The sequence below is a fragment of the Strongylocentrotus purpuratus genome, unplaced genomic scaffold, assembly GCF_000002235.5.
Source record: "Strongylocentrotus purpuratus isolate Spur 01 unplaced genomic scaffold, Spur_5.0 spur5_scaffold_21, whole genome shotgun sequence".
NCBI lineage: Eukaryota > Metazoa > Echinodermata > Echinoidea > Camarodonta > Strongylocentrotidae > Strongylocentrotus > Strongylocentrotus purpuratus.
In genome coordinates this window covers 26,302,030-26,321,777 of record NW_022145607.1, presented here as the reverse complement: position 1 = coordinate 26,321,777, position 19,748 = coordinate 26,302,030, and the positions used below count along the sequence as shown (strand labels likewise).

General features: G+C 37.2%; 1 protein-coding gene across 1 annotated transcript; it reads right to left on the bottom strand.

Moving 5' to 3' along the window:
* Positions 1-14,428: 14,428 nt before the first annotated feature.
* Positions 14,429-19,519, bottom strand: LOC100893845 (tail-anchored protein insertion receptor WRB). The gene is made up of 4 exons (XM_003730009.3): positions 19,400-19,519; positions 17,059-17,224; positions 15,694-15,761; positions 14,429-15,054 (listed from the first exon to the last, which is right to left on the bottom strand). Exons 1-4 carry the CDS (start codon positions 19,484-19,486, stop codon positions 14,827-14,829), a joined length of 549 nt encoding a protein of 182 aa, XP_003730057.2. The 5' UTR covers positions 19,487-19,519; the 3' UTR covers positions 14,429-14,826.
* Positions 19,520-19,748: the final 229 nt, after the last annotated feature.

Genomic DNA, 19,748 nt, shown 5'->3' with positions numbered 1-19,748 from the left:
AGATGTCCATGAAAATAATTTTGAAAGAAAAGAGGAAGTACTTTATTAAGAAGCATTGGTGTAAATCAATGTTAAAGTTATGCAATGATTTGTCTACTATACTCCAAGAAGTGGCGCATTTCGGCTCCTGTCATTAACGGCGAGGCGGGGGGGGGGGGGGGGGGGGGGGGGGGGGTTTGGGGGTTCAAACCCCCCCTTTGGTATTTTTATGTATGTAAACCCCCTAAAAAAACCTAAACCCCCCCCTTTGTTTTTTTTGTTTGTTTTTGTTTTTATTATTTAAAAAAAAAAAAAAAAAAAAAAAATTTACCCACGGCTAACCTAAATAAGGTGACCTTACCCCCCTCCTCAACGAAGAAAAATGTCCGCTTACCCCCCCCCCCCCCCACTGAGCGACTTTTCGGCTGGCTGAGTCGTTGCGATTTTTTTTGGCCTCCAAAAAAAGAAAAAAAAGTGTCAGCTTACCCCCCCCCCCCCCCCCCCACTTAGCGACTTTTTGGCCGGCGCGATTTTCAAATTTTCAGGAGCAAAATATTTTAACCCCCCCCCCCCCCCCTTGCAAAAATCCTGCGTACGCCCCTGCTACCAGGTTGTTACAATGTGAATAAACCAAGTAAGTTCATTAGGGAATGGGGTCCCATATTTGTGCTTCTCTCTCTTTCTTCTATTGGATAGTAATTTTAATCAAGGCCCCTGGCCAGAAGTTTAGAAAACAATATCTAGACACTTGATACAGAGTACATTTTTTGTGACATCGAAGTAATGGCAAATACAAATACAAACGATTTTGATTTTTTTATGATACGAATTTTTTGACCATTATTACTATTTTGCAATGATGATTCGCATAAGCTTCCTTCCAATGAGAAGTCCATTACAAGGCTCATTGCGCATGTTCTTCAACACTCAACAATAATATTTTAAAGACAAATGGTTGATTATACGTTCGGGTTCATAAAGTTATTACTTCCCTGGATAGGTTCATCTGCTAAAGGTGGTCTAGGCCTATATTTGTCTGAAACAGATTTGAAGATAACTTTTCGCACGACCGATCATAATGCGAATAACACGTTTTGAAATGGTTGTTTGTACCTATTTGCTAGATTAAAGTATCTAATACCTTTACAAATCGTTCCCATAATGATTAAGAAAATAGAAACGGGGTGTAAGAATTGCATCTTCCGCCGTTGACAAGGTTTTGAATCAGCATATACGCCACAGGAGACTGCGGCGTATAGAGTGTAGCTCGTATTTGTATATGTTTTTCAAATTATTTTTTAATAAAAAAAAAAATCTCCTACTGCTTCTTATTCTGTTTCTTCTCTCTATCCCGCTCTGTTTTTGCTTTGTCATTTGCTACTTTGAAACTTAGTGATCACTTTGTCTGTGTACATTTTCGATGTTTGTGTTTATTCCTTAAAATTTTAAACAGGCAATTCTGTTTAAACAATACATTTTATATGAACGATGAAAAAGAACGTGGAAAAGGATATGCAAGGCAAGCTCGGGAAAGAATAGAGGCCTGGCTAAGATGTACGTGCTAGAGATTTAGGTAAATATGCGTATGTACTTGTAGATGGAAATTCAAGTATGTACGGTTTATATTGCAGCGTCTTATGGGTATTACGAGGTTATACTATAACCCAGATCATATCAGGGTTGAATCCGACGTTGAGAGGCGTGATGTCAGTAAGCGAGAGGGGGAGGGGAGGGGGGGGGGCATCGCCAGTAACGGTTCTAGAGGGCGCTTGGGGCTCAAGCTCCCACAATTTTCTTCAAGATCCCCACACACACGTTTTTTTTCTTCTTGGTTATTAAATAATGTTAGACAAATCTAGAAAATGCATGCAAGAACCCTTATGCCCCCAAAACCCGAACCCCCTTCCCCATCCTCCCCTGATAGAAAAGATCATTCTTCTAAAACCCCGCTCTTTGTACGTATATGAAATGTGAGAAAACATGGCCATCAATTCAAGCGAGTCGTAGTCTTCCCCATCTCTCCTGCCTCTTTTCGGGCCTCTTTTAGTCTTTCTCTCTGTACATATATCTCTATCTTCCTCTCTGTTTAATTTCTCATCATAAGATTGTTTTCCCCATTCCATTAGAGGCAGAACACGTGCGCCCCCATCTTCCCACGTTTGTCGGTGAATTACATAATAGGAGGATTTATTCAATTATTAACAGATAAATTTAAAACAATTATTACTTCTTCACCACTTGCCTCTCTTTCTCCCTTGGTCTCTGACTGTGTTCCTAACACAATCATTTCCCAGATCTTTGTATGTATGTATGTTTGTACGTTTGTCTGTTTCTTAATCGTACTAACTTCATGTCTCTTCCAATTTGTCCGGCATTAACAAATATAAGACATTGAAATTCGGGTCTATGAAAGATAGCAATTTTGATTGTCTTTGACGTTCATGAAACTGTTGACCCTTTTTTTCATATTTTTAAGTCATTCCAAAAAGTTTTTAATGTAAGGTTACCAGTTACATCGTCTGTTGTTTTCCCCTCTTTTCATTATTATAACAATTCATTCCGTTTGTCCTTTTTTCCTCCTTCCATGTCTTTTCTCTTAAAATTAATTGTCTGTCAGGGCATCTATCCCCTTCGATTTTTTTCTTCAAAATACTCTACTATGCCTGCAGAGGTGTCTTTGTCAAGAGGATACGTCACCGAACTGTGGATCACATGGTGTGTGGTTCGAGTCACGTCGCAACACTAATGTCCTTTGTCAAGATATTAATCTATATTTGCCACTCTCTACCCAGGTTTAGTAAATGGTTTTCTGGTAGGAATAGGAATTTATCATTTGATACTTTTAGCGCCTTAAGTCAGCAGGGCTCTAGTCCAGGTAATACAAATACTATTAGGTGTCTTGAGCATCCCCTGGGATGGATACGTGAGCAATATAAACAATTATATACCTCACTTAAGAAATCCAGCCATCTGATTGGTCGAAATTGCATTCATAAACTTCAACTATTTCTGTAAAATTCCCAGTAACCATGGTTAAAACAGTTCTATAATCCCAGTAACCATGGTTATTGGGAAAATAGTTCAGTCTCCATGGTTACTCCATAGGTTTACATGTTAAAAAATGGTCTGAGCGATCGAGGATACCGTACGTGTGCGAAGAATTGGTCGGTAATTTCAATACAATTGAATCTCGATCGATCTTACCGACAATTTTATCTTGCATTGTTGACATGAAGACGAAAATAAACTTCCAAAAACAAAAAAACAACATCTGCCGATAGATCTTGATCTAAATTCGTGCCAATATGCATTGCAAAAGTAAAAGAAGGGCCTGTTTAATGGAGCAGCCGCGAAGCATCCACCACGCGAAGCCGTTTTCAATCCATTTTAATGTAAATATATATATATATATATATATATAAAAAAAACTGCTATGTATGGTAACAGAGCGCGATAGCCGAGCGGTTTAAGGCGGTGATTTTAGTTACATCACCTTTTGTACGCAAGAGATCCAATCCCATCTTCGACAAAAGTTTTTTTAATTTTTAATTTTTTTTAAATTTAAATTTTTTTTTTTCGGCATATAAAAGTATTAATGACTGCTTTAATACTTGAGAAATTGTTGTTTTTATACGCTCTCGGGAAGGTTACAATTGGGCTATTGCCCTCGGCACGCCTCGGGTAATAGCACAATTCTAACCTTCCCTTGAGCGTATAAAACAACTATTTCTCTCAAAGCAGTCATTAATACTATAATATCATAGTAAGGATATATTGACTGCTTTGAGAGGCATAGTGGTTTCTATAGGGTCAAGGGAAACTCACAACCTGCTATGACCCCAAGGCGTTTGCGCCGCGGGGTCATAGCAGGTTGTGAGTTTCCCGAGACCCTATAGAAACAACTATGCCTCGAATATTAAAAGCAGTCAATATATATTTTATATACCGAAAAAAAGGAAAATGTTGACTCACCCATTTAGGTTTCCATCTCTTTGAAGTCATGAATATTAACACCAACAATAACTTGTGTACTGTATGAAATCCAACAAGCTGTGCTCCAGTAGAACAGGGAATACCAAACACGTTTACACGAACAGTAACTTTTGTACAGGATGATATCACCAACAAGCTGTGCTCCAGTAGAACAGTAGAACATGAACAGTAACTTTGAAATCTTGGCATAGCTGTGTCCTCCATTTTGCCTCTTTATTGACAAAAAATTGGAAACAAAAAACCCCAGTATTTTGCGATCGAGACTAGTACACAAAATGGCGATCGGTCGTCTGCGCTGCGTGGATTGGTAGATTCGTCGCCTGAATGCAGCGACCAACATCGAATTGCACTCAAACACCGTTAACGGTATTGCGCATCGGTCATCGCACAAAAGAAACTTATACGGTAACACGTAAACCAAAATGGGGATCGCAGCAAAATGACGTCACGTTTCACAGCCATGGAAAAAGTGCTATGAAAAATGGATATAAACCGGTAGAGCCGGGAAAAATGACTATGAATTTCAATTAGCGGGCATGGTTAAGAACATGACTGCATTTTCAACCAATCAGAAGACAGGATTAGTAAAGAATCTTAAAATGAGGTATATAATAATTATTATATAATTATTACAATAATTATTATTATTTTTTATTATTATCGTCATCATCATCATCATTATTGTCAATATCTTTTCCACATGAATATCTATTCTCAGTTTCTTTAAAACCCCGCGACACATAAACGTGGCGTGTGTTTGTGTGTCACTGGTGTATCCCACATTTCGCACCCACCCGCTCTCCCATCCTCGCATTTATAAAGATATTCGATTAAACACACCGCTTCACGATGATTATTTTGCTTTTACAAGCGTGCAACATGCATCGTGATAAATAATTAATTTAAATACTTAACATGCTGATACCCCCACCGTAACATCTCCGATATGAATCTCCACAGCTCTTTACATTTTAATCCCCGCTTCTCTTTGCCTTATCTCTAACAATCACTTTCTCGTTCTTCTCCGGGTCCCTGCTTTCTCCCAGGTCTCCCCTATCTCTCCGTTTCTCCATCTCTCTCTCTCTCTTTCTCTCCATGCCTTCCCTCGACCGGACGGCGTCTTCCGGAGCCACTAACATTCTTAAAAAGCGGGACTAACAACCCTCGCAAATGGGCGCGACTCTACCTCTCTCCTGGAGCAAATCTATATCATCGGGTGATTTTACACTCCTAATCATCGGCCTTCTCGAGTGATTTGTCAATGTTTGGAGACGATGACCAGCTTAATGTCAATCTCTTGAACGGATAATGCCATTTCTATGTTCCGAATCTCCCCGGACCATTTGCGGTAGCATCTTATGCTCTTCCAGTCGAATGAAAGGGCTTAAGAAACATCTGATAGTTAAAGAGAATAATCCTGACTTTAAAAAAGTCACAGAAAAATATTTTTTGAAAGTAGAACAGTTTAAATGTTAACGAACCGAAATCTGCGAAACCAGAAGGACCTAAATGACCCTAAATGTTGACATACACCAGTTGCTGTCATTTATTTCAAAAGAGAACAAGATAGAATTATAATATGAATTTTAGCCAGGCTACGAAGTTAAAAAATACTCAATATTTGCTTCATTTTAATACTTACCAGCTTACTGAGAAATTTTCGTTCAAATTTAAAATTTCTTGAGGTATAAACGGTCACACGAAAAAAAAGATTACGCTGAAATATATAAAAATGTCATATTCCCGACGATCATTTTGATGATGTGCACATACAGCTCATTCATTTTACACGTAGTAGGCCTATGCTAAACAATAATTTTGATATTTTTCTTACCTAATTTGATGAGACAATGGACATATGACCTTTTGACACTCACTCTTTTCCCCAGGTCTCTTGCTTCAAAATAAGGCATCCCTGGAAGAAAACGATGGGTTGTGCAAATTTTATTATGGACGTGCTCTCATTGTATGAGTTGCACTTTTCAAGATGACAGATATGTTTTTCCCAAACTAACTCCTCAGACATGTTATGCATTCAAAACAATACATAGAAATACATTTTTGTTCTCTTTATCATGGTAATGAGGATCATCGCCATCATCTCGCTTGTGATGATGATGATGATGATGATCGTTATCATAATCGTCATTCTGATAAATGATCCTAATCCTTATCACAGCTACCACTATGACATCTAAAGCTTCCCTTATAAAAAGTACCATGGTAACCATGGTTATCATGGTATCAAACAATGATAAACATAGGGTCATCAAACAATGTGTTTCATTGTTTGGTAACATGATTACCATGGTTACCATGGTGGATGGTAATTTGGACAAAAAACCATGATTACCATGGTACTTTTTTGTAATGGTTACTATCATTGAGAGCTTTATTATGTTCATCATCATCACCATCTCCATTATCAACATCATCATCATCATCATCATCGCATCATCATCATCATCATCCTAATCCTTCTTCTCAACAACAACTTCTCTATCGTCGTACACGTTGTCAACGTTACCATTTTCATCGCAGTTATTTGTTGCTCCCGTGACACAAGGACATTCACACGCTCCCTATACAAGGTGATATTCTGATCGCGATCAGATTATCACTATTTAGTGAGTTTTTGAACTCGATTTCGAAAAAAATGAAAATATCACTAATTTTACTCCAATTGTGAATGTCCCTTTAATCATTTTCAATTTGGCAGTACAAGTACTCACTTTGCACATGTACATTTATCCGCTCTCAACAAGTAAACTTTCGATCTCGATTAAAACAAAGCGATTTTAAAATCTTACTAACTAATCTGCTAGTGAATGCCCCTTTAACCATTTTTCGATTTGGCAGTACATGACTGTGTTCACGTTATACATGCACATTCGCCTGCTCCCAATTAGTGAGATTTTGATCTTAATTAAAAATTCGAGATTCAAATCTCAGTAATTACTCAGCGTGTGAATGCCCCATTAATCCTTTTCTAATTGGTAGTACATGTATTTTCCTCATACCTCCAAGCTATGCTGTATGTTCTGGTAACGCATATCTTTCGTCTTTTCATCGGTAAATGATTTACAGTCTGACCGGTGAGCTAGCAAATACCTATTTAAACAATTAAATAATATATAGACAATTATAGTACTGCAAGAAGATAACAGTAATTTTACAATACCTTCATGTTTAATCTCAATGGATTTTCTAATATTGAAATAAATCTTAATCTGCATAAAATGAATATGAACCCATGATTCAACTGTTCAACGAGTAATCTTATTCTTTTATTAGTTTTATTAGTCTCTTAATATGTTGTTATACCCAATAAATATCATTCTCGAACTCCGATGCGTCTCGTATGTACATCCTGGGTAGCTGAGGTCATTGCTATGTCGTTAACTTCTGCTCAAACTTGTGAGGACAAATAATAACGATTTTATCGGAAGGAATCAAAATTATATGCTTAAATTAATTACAAAAAAAGTACTTTGCTGTGTAATTATTTTTAATTTATTCAAATGTCATAAAGGTATAATCGCGATTTTGAATTCCCCAAAATAGTGATATTTTTCCTACATCAGGCCGTAATTTAGATAACAGTGTTCAATAAAAAGTGAATAAAAGTGAATAAAAATACCCTTTTATTTGACAGCACGACAGAATGAGTCCGATATTCTATTGCACCGATCCATAGTTAATCAATGATAAATGGGGCATTTGAAGAAGAAAAAAACGGAATCAATATGAATAAATCAGCTCCGATTAAACCTCTGATTAGGTATTTACAAAAAGCGGATATGGCCAGGCCGTTCGAGTGAAGAGAAATATGCGAGGAAAACGATTGCGAGTTTGTTACTCTTGCTAATCACCTAGGTGATCAGGTTCACTTGTGTGTTTCGCGGAACAAGATATGCCAGGAAGGAAATTTGATTACAATGCACCGGAGATGGTAGATTGACAAGTTGCATTATCTAGTCTTGTTGGTAAAAATGTAAAGATAAAAAGAAGGCGTGAACAAAAGTATTAGTATTGCTTTTTTCAATCATAAACATCACCATCTGGATCATCATCGTCGGTATCATCATCCTTAAAAATCATCATAATAATCATCGTAATCATCATTATTACCATCAGCACCGTCATCATCATTATCACCATCACTATCACCACCATTATGATCATAATCAACTCGATTGCAACTACTTTTGAAAAATCAACTCAAGGCAATTTCGAAACCCTATTTTATGCATCATCATCATCATGACCATCATCATGACCATCATCATGACCATCATCATTATCATCATCATGACCATCATCATGACCATCATCATTATCATCATCATGACCATCATCATTATCATCATCATGACCATCATCATTATCATCATCATGACCATCATCATCATCATCATCATGACCATCATCATGACCATCATCATGACCATCATCATGACCATCATCATGACCGTCATCATTATCATCATCATGACCATCATCATGATCATCATCATCATCATGACCATCATCATCATCATTATCATCATCATCACCATCATCATTTTCTTTACCAAAATCATCATCGTCACCATGACCGTCATCATCATCATCATAATCATCATGACCCTCATCATCATCATCATAATCATCATCATGACCCTCATTATCACCATCATCATCATGACCCTCATCATCATCATGACCATCATCATCATCATCATCATTATCATCATCATCATCATCACCATCATCATTTTCTTTACCAAAATCATCATCATCATCGTCACCATGACCATCATCATCATCATCATAATCATCATCATGACCCTGATCATCATCATGTCCATCATCATGACCATCATCATGCCCATCATCATCATCATCATTATCATCATCATCATCACCATCATCATTTTCTTTACCCAAATCATCATCAACATCATCATGACCGTCATCATAATCATCATAATCACCCTCATCACTTTCACCATCACCATTACCATCATCATCATCATCATTATCATCATCATCGTCATCATGACCGTCATCATCATCATCATAATCACCCTCATCACCTTCACCATTACCATCATGAAAATCACAATCATCATATTTTCATAATCACCACCGCTATCATCATCATCGTATCATTATCACAAGCATCCGGTCGTACCAAGATGCGTTACCATCTTACCATCATCCCAACAAGCAATATTATAAAATTATCAAATCATTCCCATCATAATCATCATTATCGTTATCATCATCATCATCATCATCATCATCGTTATCAGTTCAATCATCATCCGCATAGTAAGCTTAAACCTCATATATTTTCTTCTTCAACGACGCGATATGGACGAATAAAAAGAAGAAAGACGGATCACTCTCTATTCCCCAGCCGGCAAGGAGACAGGGAGATGAAGTTCGAATAAAATATTGTGCGTTTGGTTTTCGTGGAATACAGGTAGACCGGGAAACAAATTTGATTCCAATTCACATGAGATTATTGATGTTTGATATGTCACATTAAAGAGAAAGTTGAGTTCTGGGAAGAGGTGACACATTATTTGTGAGCGTATATGCAAGTGTGGAAGAACATCAGATAACAAATGTTCCTTGAAAAGCACGGCTCTTCAAATGCCTTCATATTCTAAATATGGCATGTAACATCATAAAAATCGGGACGGATTTGTATGCCACGTGTTCATGTAGTCCCATATACACAATTCTGTGTACATATAACTTTACCAAGACTGGGCCAAATTATCATTTTGATGGATTTAGAACCTTGCAGTACACACCAATACCCTTTCTGATTGATTCCACAACGTTTCTTTCACAATGCAATCGCAAGATCAGAACTCAACTTTGTCTTTAACCACGTTAGCCCATCTACGTATCAAGTGTGCTGCACAGTAAACTGACAGAGCTGTTTCTGAATTACATTCGTTGGGTTAGGAATTAAAGGATAGATATAATACCGTTAGAGCGACCGTATTATATTCCAAAGTGCGCGTCTATTCGTCACGATTTTATAATGATTATATCAATTACCGCGGGACTGCATAGCTACTTGCGTCCGCTATTATAGGCCAACAATGCCTATTAAAGGGGTACCCGTTAGTCCCCCCTATAATTGTCCCATTTTCCCTATGCTAATTGAGGGCTGATTTGATGAGAAAGCCACCTGCCAGAGACCACGCAGGGAGGTCTAATCCCTCCCGGTCAAACTAGCGCAGATAGGCACAAACCCAATTTTGAAAGGCCTATATTTTTTAATTTTAATTTTTTTAGTAGAAAAGCGACAACAGACTGATATGTAATTAGAGCGACATCCCTTGATACAGTGAGCGTAGGAGACCGTCATCGCAGAGATCGACAGCTCTAGAGGCCGACAATGCCAGCCTCAACAGTCTCGTTGGCCGTATGTACATCTCATGTACTGTAGGTCCCGCGAGCCGGACATGCACGCGTTTCATCAGTCTCGTGGGCTGTAGCCACAAGTACCGTTCTGGATAAAAATATGACTGTGACAACTTGCCATGGGTTAAAACTGGCCGTAATACCTCGATTATCTAATTTCGCAATAGCCATTTAGATGATCATTCTTCAATTAGGGAGATGGGCACCATTCTACATCAACAATTTTGATAAACGATAAGAATTAGAAAAGGAGGATGCAAGAGAGAGAGAGAGAGAGAGAGAGAGGGAGAGTGTGTGTGTGTGTGTGTGTGTGGGGGGGGGGGTGGGACCAGTAGGCAGAATAAGAAAGAATGAGACAGGAATACGAGAGAGATGTATAAGAAAACACGATGTATTAGAGAGAGAGAGAGAGAGAAATATTAAATATAGAGAAAATATATAGAGAGAGAGAATATTTCATTTACTTCAATAGTATGTGAGAAATGAAAATGTCCCTAAAACTTAAAACTTTCTCATGAAACAAACAAATTGATCCTAGATAGCGCTATCGGCCTTTTCACATCGTATTCATTTACCCTTGACTGTATCTTTCTGCCTCCTGCAGTATCATTATTTTTGTCTTAAATATTTCACAAGTTGTTCCGTGCCTCCCTAATATCATGTAGGGAAAGATATAACATACAGAGAAAACGGTATAACAAACCATCATGGGTGTTTAATGCAAAGTATGCCAGTTATTTTGAGCACTTTCTGTTGTTTTCTAGATGAGATCCTATTTTATTTTCACAAGCTAACTCGAGCGTAGAGGGAGTTTTAACATATCGCAGAAACGCTCTACATCAAGTTTTCACTCGATAGCGCTTGTGTTCACTGCCGATGGTACGAGGCAAAATTTACGCAAATGTGACAACTGTATATAAATAAATGGGAGTGTTTCCACAGAATATTATTATAATTTGTTTAAATCACTGTCACACCCGTTAATATAAATAAATCGACCGATTACCGAAATTAGAATAGCGCTCCAACAAGTACCGTCGGTGAAATGTCAACCACATCCTCCTCCTTCGCCTCTCCTTCTCATCACATGTAAAAAAAAAACAATCATCATTATCATCACTATCACCATCATCATTGTCATTATCATTTAACCATTATCATATCAACATCATTATCATCATCATATTATCATTATCATCATCATCACAGTATCTAATCATCTTCATCATCATCTTATCATTGTAGTCATCATCTCAACGTCATCATCATGTTTATATTATCATCATCATCACAGTATCATCTTCATCACCATCATGATCATGATCATGATCATCGTCACATGATTATAATCATCATCATACCATCACCATCATTATTTTTCCACATATCAAGGTATCTTCTCCCTATCGAACACATGCAACATTTTTTTGTTTCGTGCCACCCTAGCACACTATTGCATCATTATTATCAGTAAAACCACCAGCATCACCAACAGTGTAATCAACATATTCATCAAAAACATCATCATTAATTTCATCATCATCCCCACCAACAAAACAAACACCAACATCACCATCATGAAGCTTATTTACAACATGTAGCAATGAAAGTGAAAATAGATTTCATGGACAATACCGTTGACGTTTGAGATCACATACGTCGTAGCGGATATGATAACATATGTATTTCTCTTTATTCATTGATAAATATTGGATAATACAAAATATTCAGACAATATTTGAGGAATGGATGTCTAAGACACAATACAAGACAGTACTCTTAGAGGTATAACAACAATTGCCCATAAGATACTCAAGAAACAGTTCTGTAATTCAATTTAGAGAACAGCTTAATATAATATGAATTATCTGCAAAATTATGTTATCTTTATTTTTCTCCTTCCCCTACTCAATAACTACCCTTCTAGATTATTTGACTTATCCCCATACAACTAGATGTCAGGGGAGGGGGGTGGGGACCAAACAAAGTATAGTTGTCCACAAGGTGGTCATAGGATGTCAGTTTTCAGGGGCTAATTGTCTGAGGGTAGACTAATAGTTGCCTCAAGTACTAAATGTTGAATCAATTTCTAGTTTTTTTTACTTGAAGCTTATTTTTGTCCTCTTGAAGGGTCTTCCATAGATGCGATTCTCCACATCAAAAAATGTTAATGAATAAATACGATAGCGGATCTTGCAATATTTTTGAAACTCCTAGCATGTACACTAGAATACAATACACATCAGAGAGGGCATTATTTACAAAACTGTGAACTGAATGATGAAATGATTTTCAATTGGATTAAAACAAAAATAATAGACAATCAGTCTAATGCAAACAGCATAATGCCCTGAAATGGTGTCAATATGTCATGCAGATGACAAATCAAGACTAATGTGTTTTGAAAAAATGCACATAAATATGTCAACAATTTACTGTCATTGATATTTGGCAACTAAATCTCCTCCTAATTCACAATTACTGTTACATTTTCACAATGGACATATATATTGCACATTCAAATCATGGCACATGTAAAGATAATGGTTCAAACGAATGAGAAGGTCACATGTACAGGTATAGGCTAGATTAAATAATAGAATACCGGTTTGACATGTTGCATGACCCGACACTAACAGCCTAGCAGGTGCCCGAGACACAAGGGCACCCCAAAAATGAAGTTCAGACCCCACAAATTTTGGAATCTTTGCATAGGGCTCATTCACACAGACTGTACAAGGTAAGATCCGGATCCCTTTCTAAAAAGGTTAGTGTGGAGGTTAGCACACACAACTTCTGCGGAGTTTCTGCATCTAGCCATAAGAATAATGAAATAAAAGTTCTAGGGCATTGTATTAATTTAGAGAAATGTCCTAATTGGACCCTGAATTGGGGTAAGTTTATAGAACGGTTCATAATTTTTTTAAGTCCAGAGCTTCACCTAACTTGAAAACATGCCACATTATCATTACAGAAAATATTCATATGACGATTTCAAATTGCATCAAGAATATTTTCTTTGTAAAACATAAAACTGGAAGCAATTTCTACCCCAAATCAGTTGTACATGTAGTTGAATCACAAAGTCTGTGATGTATTTGAAGCTTGCTTCCAATTTATCTCAAACTGCATATTAGGAATTTTTGAGTCTCCATCTCTCTCTCTGCAATCATAACCTACAGGGGTTCACAAGTCCCTTTCAGGACTCCATTCCAGAAACAACAAAAGATCTTCATTTGTTCACTACCTAGGGTTGTGCGGTCTACATGTATGTTTTTGTTTTTGCTTATGTTCTACTTTGTTTTGTTTTGTTTTTGTTTTTTGTTATTGTGTATTCAAATACCATATATCATTTTGTATGATTCCTTTACTAGTTTTACTGTTTTTGGTGGCTGTCCAGACAAACCCTCTAGGGTTTTTATACAGCACCCTAATTCCTATTTGTTTTTTTACTGTCAATATTGTACTATGTTAATAATAATTATATAAAAGTAATATTTTGATGTTACTGTTTTTTACCATGGAATTTAATAAATACTGAACTAAATACCTCTATCCATACCATACCAAGTAATCTTCCAAATGGCAGAACCGAAAGCCTCTCCCTTACTCTCTCTCACCCGCTTTTCTTTCCCCTTTCAAACCAAACAGTCCTTTTCAGGGCTACCCGTATGGTGAAACCGCAAACCTACACATTTATACACACCAGCATGCAGACACTAACCTTCAACAAAGTTCATCTAATGACATAGATTCTATCTAGTATCTATACACGGAGTACTTCAGATCATGACCTTGTGCTACCGTCTCACTGCGATCTAGACGCTACCTGCGCTAGTGCTGTAGTATAGCCACGCGGTCTCCACGCCATGACCAGGAGGAAAAGTTTTAATTTTCATTCATGATGCATTAGGTCGTGGATCGGACCATGACTGAAACATGATAAACTTGAGACCTGCACTGATCTTGCTACATCACGTTTATTGTGATTGAAGTAACGATGTTAAACCTTCTTAGACTCCAACTCTTGACGCCTTGTTCTCATGCTTCAAAAAGAACTATGGGTTACGACTTCTAGTGCTGTAGTAAAGACTTGAGATCTTGAGGACAAGACCAGGGACCCGTTACACAAAGTCTTTTTTCAATGGCAAATGACATAAATCAGTGACAAATCTGCTGATAACCAATCAGAATCAAGGATTTCAGTAGCTTATAACAAAAACTGTTATTCGTCAATGATGACAAGTTTTGTGAAACGCCGCCCAGGAGACACATTTATTTCACATTCAGCCTTTGGGTTGGGACACAGACATCAAACATGCATCAAAGTCTTGAGATCAAGGTCTACCATTGACCTCTACACACAGACAGTACCTAAAGTCCTAAACACATCTTTGTCATTCAGTCAGTCATATCTCTGTACCTTCAAGACGTCTTTGAACTGGTCCTGTCTCCTAGAAAAAAGTACTGGACGGATCCCTGTAGCCGTGCAACCATCGCCGAGCACACAGCTAACCAGGCGGTTATGCCTACAGCCCCAGGAATGCCGCAGGGGAAGGCCAGGATCCGCCCGAAAGGCCAGGCCCACTCCTCCTCCAGGAGAATGACGGGCTCATAGCGGTAGCTCCAGATCAGGCCAATCATGAAAACGCTCTGTCAAAGGAAAAGGGGAAATTTTGATAGTGACTTGGTTGATTGATTTCTCACTTTACCTGAATTTAAAGAACATGTCAATCCTGTGTTTATTCATATGCCCTTCTGGCTCCATACAACTGATGTCTATCTTAAAAGTTTTAGCTCAATGGTATTCCTTGGCAAGACATTTGTAGCTTTCCACTCAGACGATCTAAATTGTATCTTTCAGTACTATTTTATATTATATACCGCATGTCTAGATTCTAGGCTTCTGATTGGTCAAATTTGCGGGCATGAAATTTACTACAGACTGCCGGGTGGTATGGTGAAGAATATTGACCGAGCATAGATATGTCTTTGTAGTAGCTTTGGCAATTTAGATAAGTGGGTGTGCAGCTGGCACCTTATCATAAATGTTCACCAAACAAAATTTTGAAAGATTGATCAATTACGTTACGGTACGGTAATTTCATCTGTCTTTGAAATAGATTTCTGAGCTAACGAAGGATGCGGTACATATAAAATGAATGCTTCTTTTTTGTGTCACGGTAAAACACGGCCCTCAGTGATCTCGCAACTGTGCTATGCCTCTCGACTGTCGTTTTGGGGCCATAGTTTTTACTGTGCCCCTCAAGGCAGTCAACATTTAATACTCACATAGATGGTGTTCAAAGCTAATGTGATACCCCAGCTGACAGTAAATCTGGTTGCAACTTGAGACTTTTCTGCGGATGTTAATTGATAAAAGGAAATAATATTATAACTAACATATTTTTTATCAGCTTATCTGGAAGAGGCAAAAGGAAGAATAGTATCAAGAGCGAAATGATAATAAAGGTTGTCTGTAACTTAGCTTGTAGCAGAGAATTGCTTATTTGAATGTATTCAAGTGAGAGTGAGTTGAACTGTACTGTGTCCATTAGCCAAACATGTGGCTTTGTATCCAGAAACATCGATTACCAGTTCTAGTTAAAGGGGAAGTCCACCCTAATATTAAGTTGGTTTTAATGAAAGCAGAACAAAAAAAAACAAAAAACAAATGAGTGAAAGCTTGAGGAATATCTGATTAAACATGTGAAATTTTATGAATCAACAAAAAAAATTGCCATCAGTTAAATACAAATTGGCAAAACTTTGAGGTATCCTGCAAGCTCTTCTTAAATTTGCTCTGTACAGAAAGTTTCATAAACTTTCATTTTCTTAGTTATTGATGGCGGAATAGATTTGTGTCATATAGGGTTGAAAACAAATGTATTTGCAATAATTATGTTCAGGTTGTATGATTGAAAATTTTAAGGAAAAATATAGATTTTGGAAGTTTTTTAGTACAGGGCCAATGGGAGGAGAGAACTTTTCCAATTTAAGCTTGATTGAATGCACCTTCAAAAATGTATAACTTTCTTAATTTTAATTGGTTTTTGCTCAAACTTTCACAGGCCTGTGTCTCTCTAGCGTTTCCATGTAGGATTTATTTCTTGATACATCATTTTCAAAACAATTACTTCGCTATACAGTATGCACGTGCATGGATGCACCATGTGAGAGAGAGAGGGAGGAATGAGGAGTCCTGAAAAGGACTCTCGGTAATCTTTCTTTTCAGGACTTCTCATTCCTTCCCTTTCTCACATGGTGCATCCGCAAGCCTACTGTATATATACATCACCATGCAAGCCGATACTGACAAGCAGTAATTACTTTGCTGTAGTGTGGCATGGTAATCACTCAGTTCTACTTAGCTGTTAACTTCAATCACACCTACTGATGAATTGAAGAGGTTTTGTTTTCTTCACACATAGGAAGTCCAGATTTTCTTTTGAAACTTCAATTTACCAAAAGATAGCTCTGGAATTTTTATTTACAAAGCTCTTCAACATAAAATGCATCTGTATGGTATGCACTACAAGACTTGATTCTCATTTTTACTATTTTACTTTTTTTTAAATTTGCTTTCCAAAAACTGCATCAACTAGAAATCTAAGATCCTAAATACTACTGCCTGCATTTTCAACCTTTTGAACTTACTTAAAGATTTCAATTCCTCTTTGAGTTTAATGATCTTCCGTTCAATCTTGGCGTACTTTGCAAATTCTTCTTTCATGTCAATCTCGGATTGCTGATCCAGAAGATCTTGTAATGCCTTTCTCTTGTCTTCATTTTGTGCAGAGACCAACTTGAGTTTCTTCAAAATCTACATGTAGGGAGAGAGAGAGAGAGAAAACAAATCATTCAAGCTATGAGGTGTCATGGTCTGGTGGATACATCACCCAATTGTGGATCACGGTTCAAAGTGTACCAATTATTCACCGTTCGAGAACTGCTGCGGCACTAATGTCCTTTAGTAAGACATTAACCTACATTTGCCACTCTCCACCCAGGTTTCAAATGGGTAACCGGTAGGATGTGAATGTGGTTGGATTGGCATATGTGCGCTTGTATTATGGCGTGGATAGAATACTACCCAGGGAGCTGATTGTGTGCATTTTCATGTGCGGATTAGAAATTAAATCTTATTACTGGGGTAATGTTAATAATAATAATAATTATTACTAATGAGAATAATAATCATAAAAAGAAGGAGATGGGTCCTAAGTCCGGGCACTAGAAACAAAAACGAAGCCTTCTGCAAAATCAGGTATTTATGGTTGCCAATGGCAATGCTATGTCGGAACATCTGCAGAATACCCTACGATGGTTTTAAGGGCATTCAATGCTACCGAGTATTAAAATATATTGTTTAGCACAGAATCGGGGCACACAACCTAACGATCAACAACCATCGACCAAATACTATTTTAATGAAAGAGTCCGACGACTATCGACCAAAAAGTAAGGCATATTTGTTTAAAAAAGCCAACAACCAATGACCATCGACGTAGATACTGACAAATATTAAACTAATGAAAGAAGCTAATGACCAACGATCATCGACCAATACTAGTCTAGTATAGGCACATAACTATTTTTGTCTTTTGTATTTTTGAAACGAGACATTTTACAACTACTATATTAAAGGTAATACAAAGTTTTGGTATGGGGTCATGAATTTGGTTTAAATGAACATATAGGAAGCATATGTGATCCTACAATATTCAGTGATCGTTGTCACGGTTGAAATCGAGTCTAAAGTTATTAAATTGTAAATAATAAACGCTTCATGTTGTATAGCTCCCTCTCAAGGTCAAGATATTAATTAAGCTATAAAACAATGTTTCTTGACTAAAATTGACCAATTAGCTATTCCCAAGGTAAAGCGCAAGGTACATACAAGTAAGTGTGTGGGACCACACATACACTGTAGCTGCATCACTATCCTGGCTGTGTAGTAAAAGAGGCAACACTGTACTGTAAGTAGGTAAGTAGGTAATTCAGACACAAAATACGAGTGACATTCGTGCAATATTTTGTGAAACCTGCTGCAGCTAACGTACTAATTTTTTATCATACACCCTGTACATATTAACCACTCAATATTAATAAAAAATAAGAAACAAATAAAATTTACCAGTTTCGTTTATGAGTTTTACTTGAGTTTCTGGTTATTCTAGCAAGACTTCTGCCACTTGGGTCCATCGCTCTCAACTATGTACCTCTATTTTTTAATGTTACATACGTGTTAAAGGTACTTAGTAACATTGTGATGGTTAATTTCACAAACCTGTTGAATCAGGATGCAAAACACGTAGGCCTAAAATTATGTTTGTATGTATGGATTATCCAACTACGATGCCCCAAATCCGAAATTAATTCACGCAATATGAAGATTTTTAACAAAGTTCAACGGGTTTTCGAACGGACGTCGATGTGCGGCGCTTCTGAATCTAAATTCTCCCAACCATTTTTGAATTTTCCCAACCGTTTTTCCATGAAAAAAAGACATAAAAACAGGCTATAAAAATCTGTCAACACAAAATGTCTGGAATGGAATGTAGAGCCATTTTATTGCTTTGTGAGATTTCTATTCACGTAAAATGTAATTAAATTGTAATAATATAGACAGTTGGGAGAATTAAGGAATCGATCAGATCAGTTTTTCCCAATTTGTTTTTGTACCATTAATAATGGTCGGTTTTCGCTCAAATGTTCAGATTATTCAGATAATTGTACATCTAGCATTGAAGTCACTACCTTAGCACCATTGGTAGGGTATTCTGCAATTACTTTAGATCTAGATCTAGATCTAGTACTGCACTGTAATAGCCGCCATGTCTAGCCTATTCCCATCCAACACAAAATACAACCAATGGGACTACATAGATCTAGACTACAATGTGTTTGCCATTTTGAGGGTGAAATAACATGGTGATTTTTCACAGATTATAGATTCACACCATCCCCCTTCTCTTTACATCATTTAATTACTTACCAACTTAGATATGGCGGGTATATACAGTCTGTAAGTGTGAACAATGGCCACATAAATCAACACAAAAACAGCAATGGAGGACGACATCTTGTATGGTAGCTTGTAAGATAATTCGCTTGGAAAAACCTTCAATCTCACGTGCACATGAAAAAAGATCAAAAGGCCGTGGGAAGAAGAAGAAGAAGAAGAAGAAGAAGAAGAAGAAGAATAATATTATCGATCTATTTTCTTAATCTATAGTCCTATCTTTCTTACACGACGAGAGACAACGCAATTATTCAAAGATACAAATATTCTTGTCCAAAATCACACTTTGCACAATTTATTTTGCTGTCCTCTATTATTGCAC

Excerpts from the sequence above, each read along its gene's own strand:
- LOC100893845 (XM_003730009.3), bottom strand. The coding sequence starts at position 19,486 with ATGTCGTCCTCCATTGCTGTTTTTGTGTTGATTTATGTGGCCATTGTT. Across the intron at positions 17,225-19,399 it reads TACCCGCCATATCTAAGTTG|ATTTTGAAGAAACTCAAGTT; the intron begins GTAAGTAATTAA and ends CCCTACATGTAG. Across the intron at positions 15,055-15,693 it reads TAGCTTTGAACACCATCTAT|AGCGTTTTCATGATTGGCCT; the intron begins GTGAGTATTAAA and ends TTCCTTTGACAG.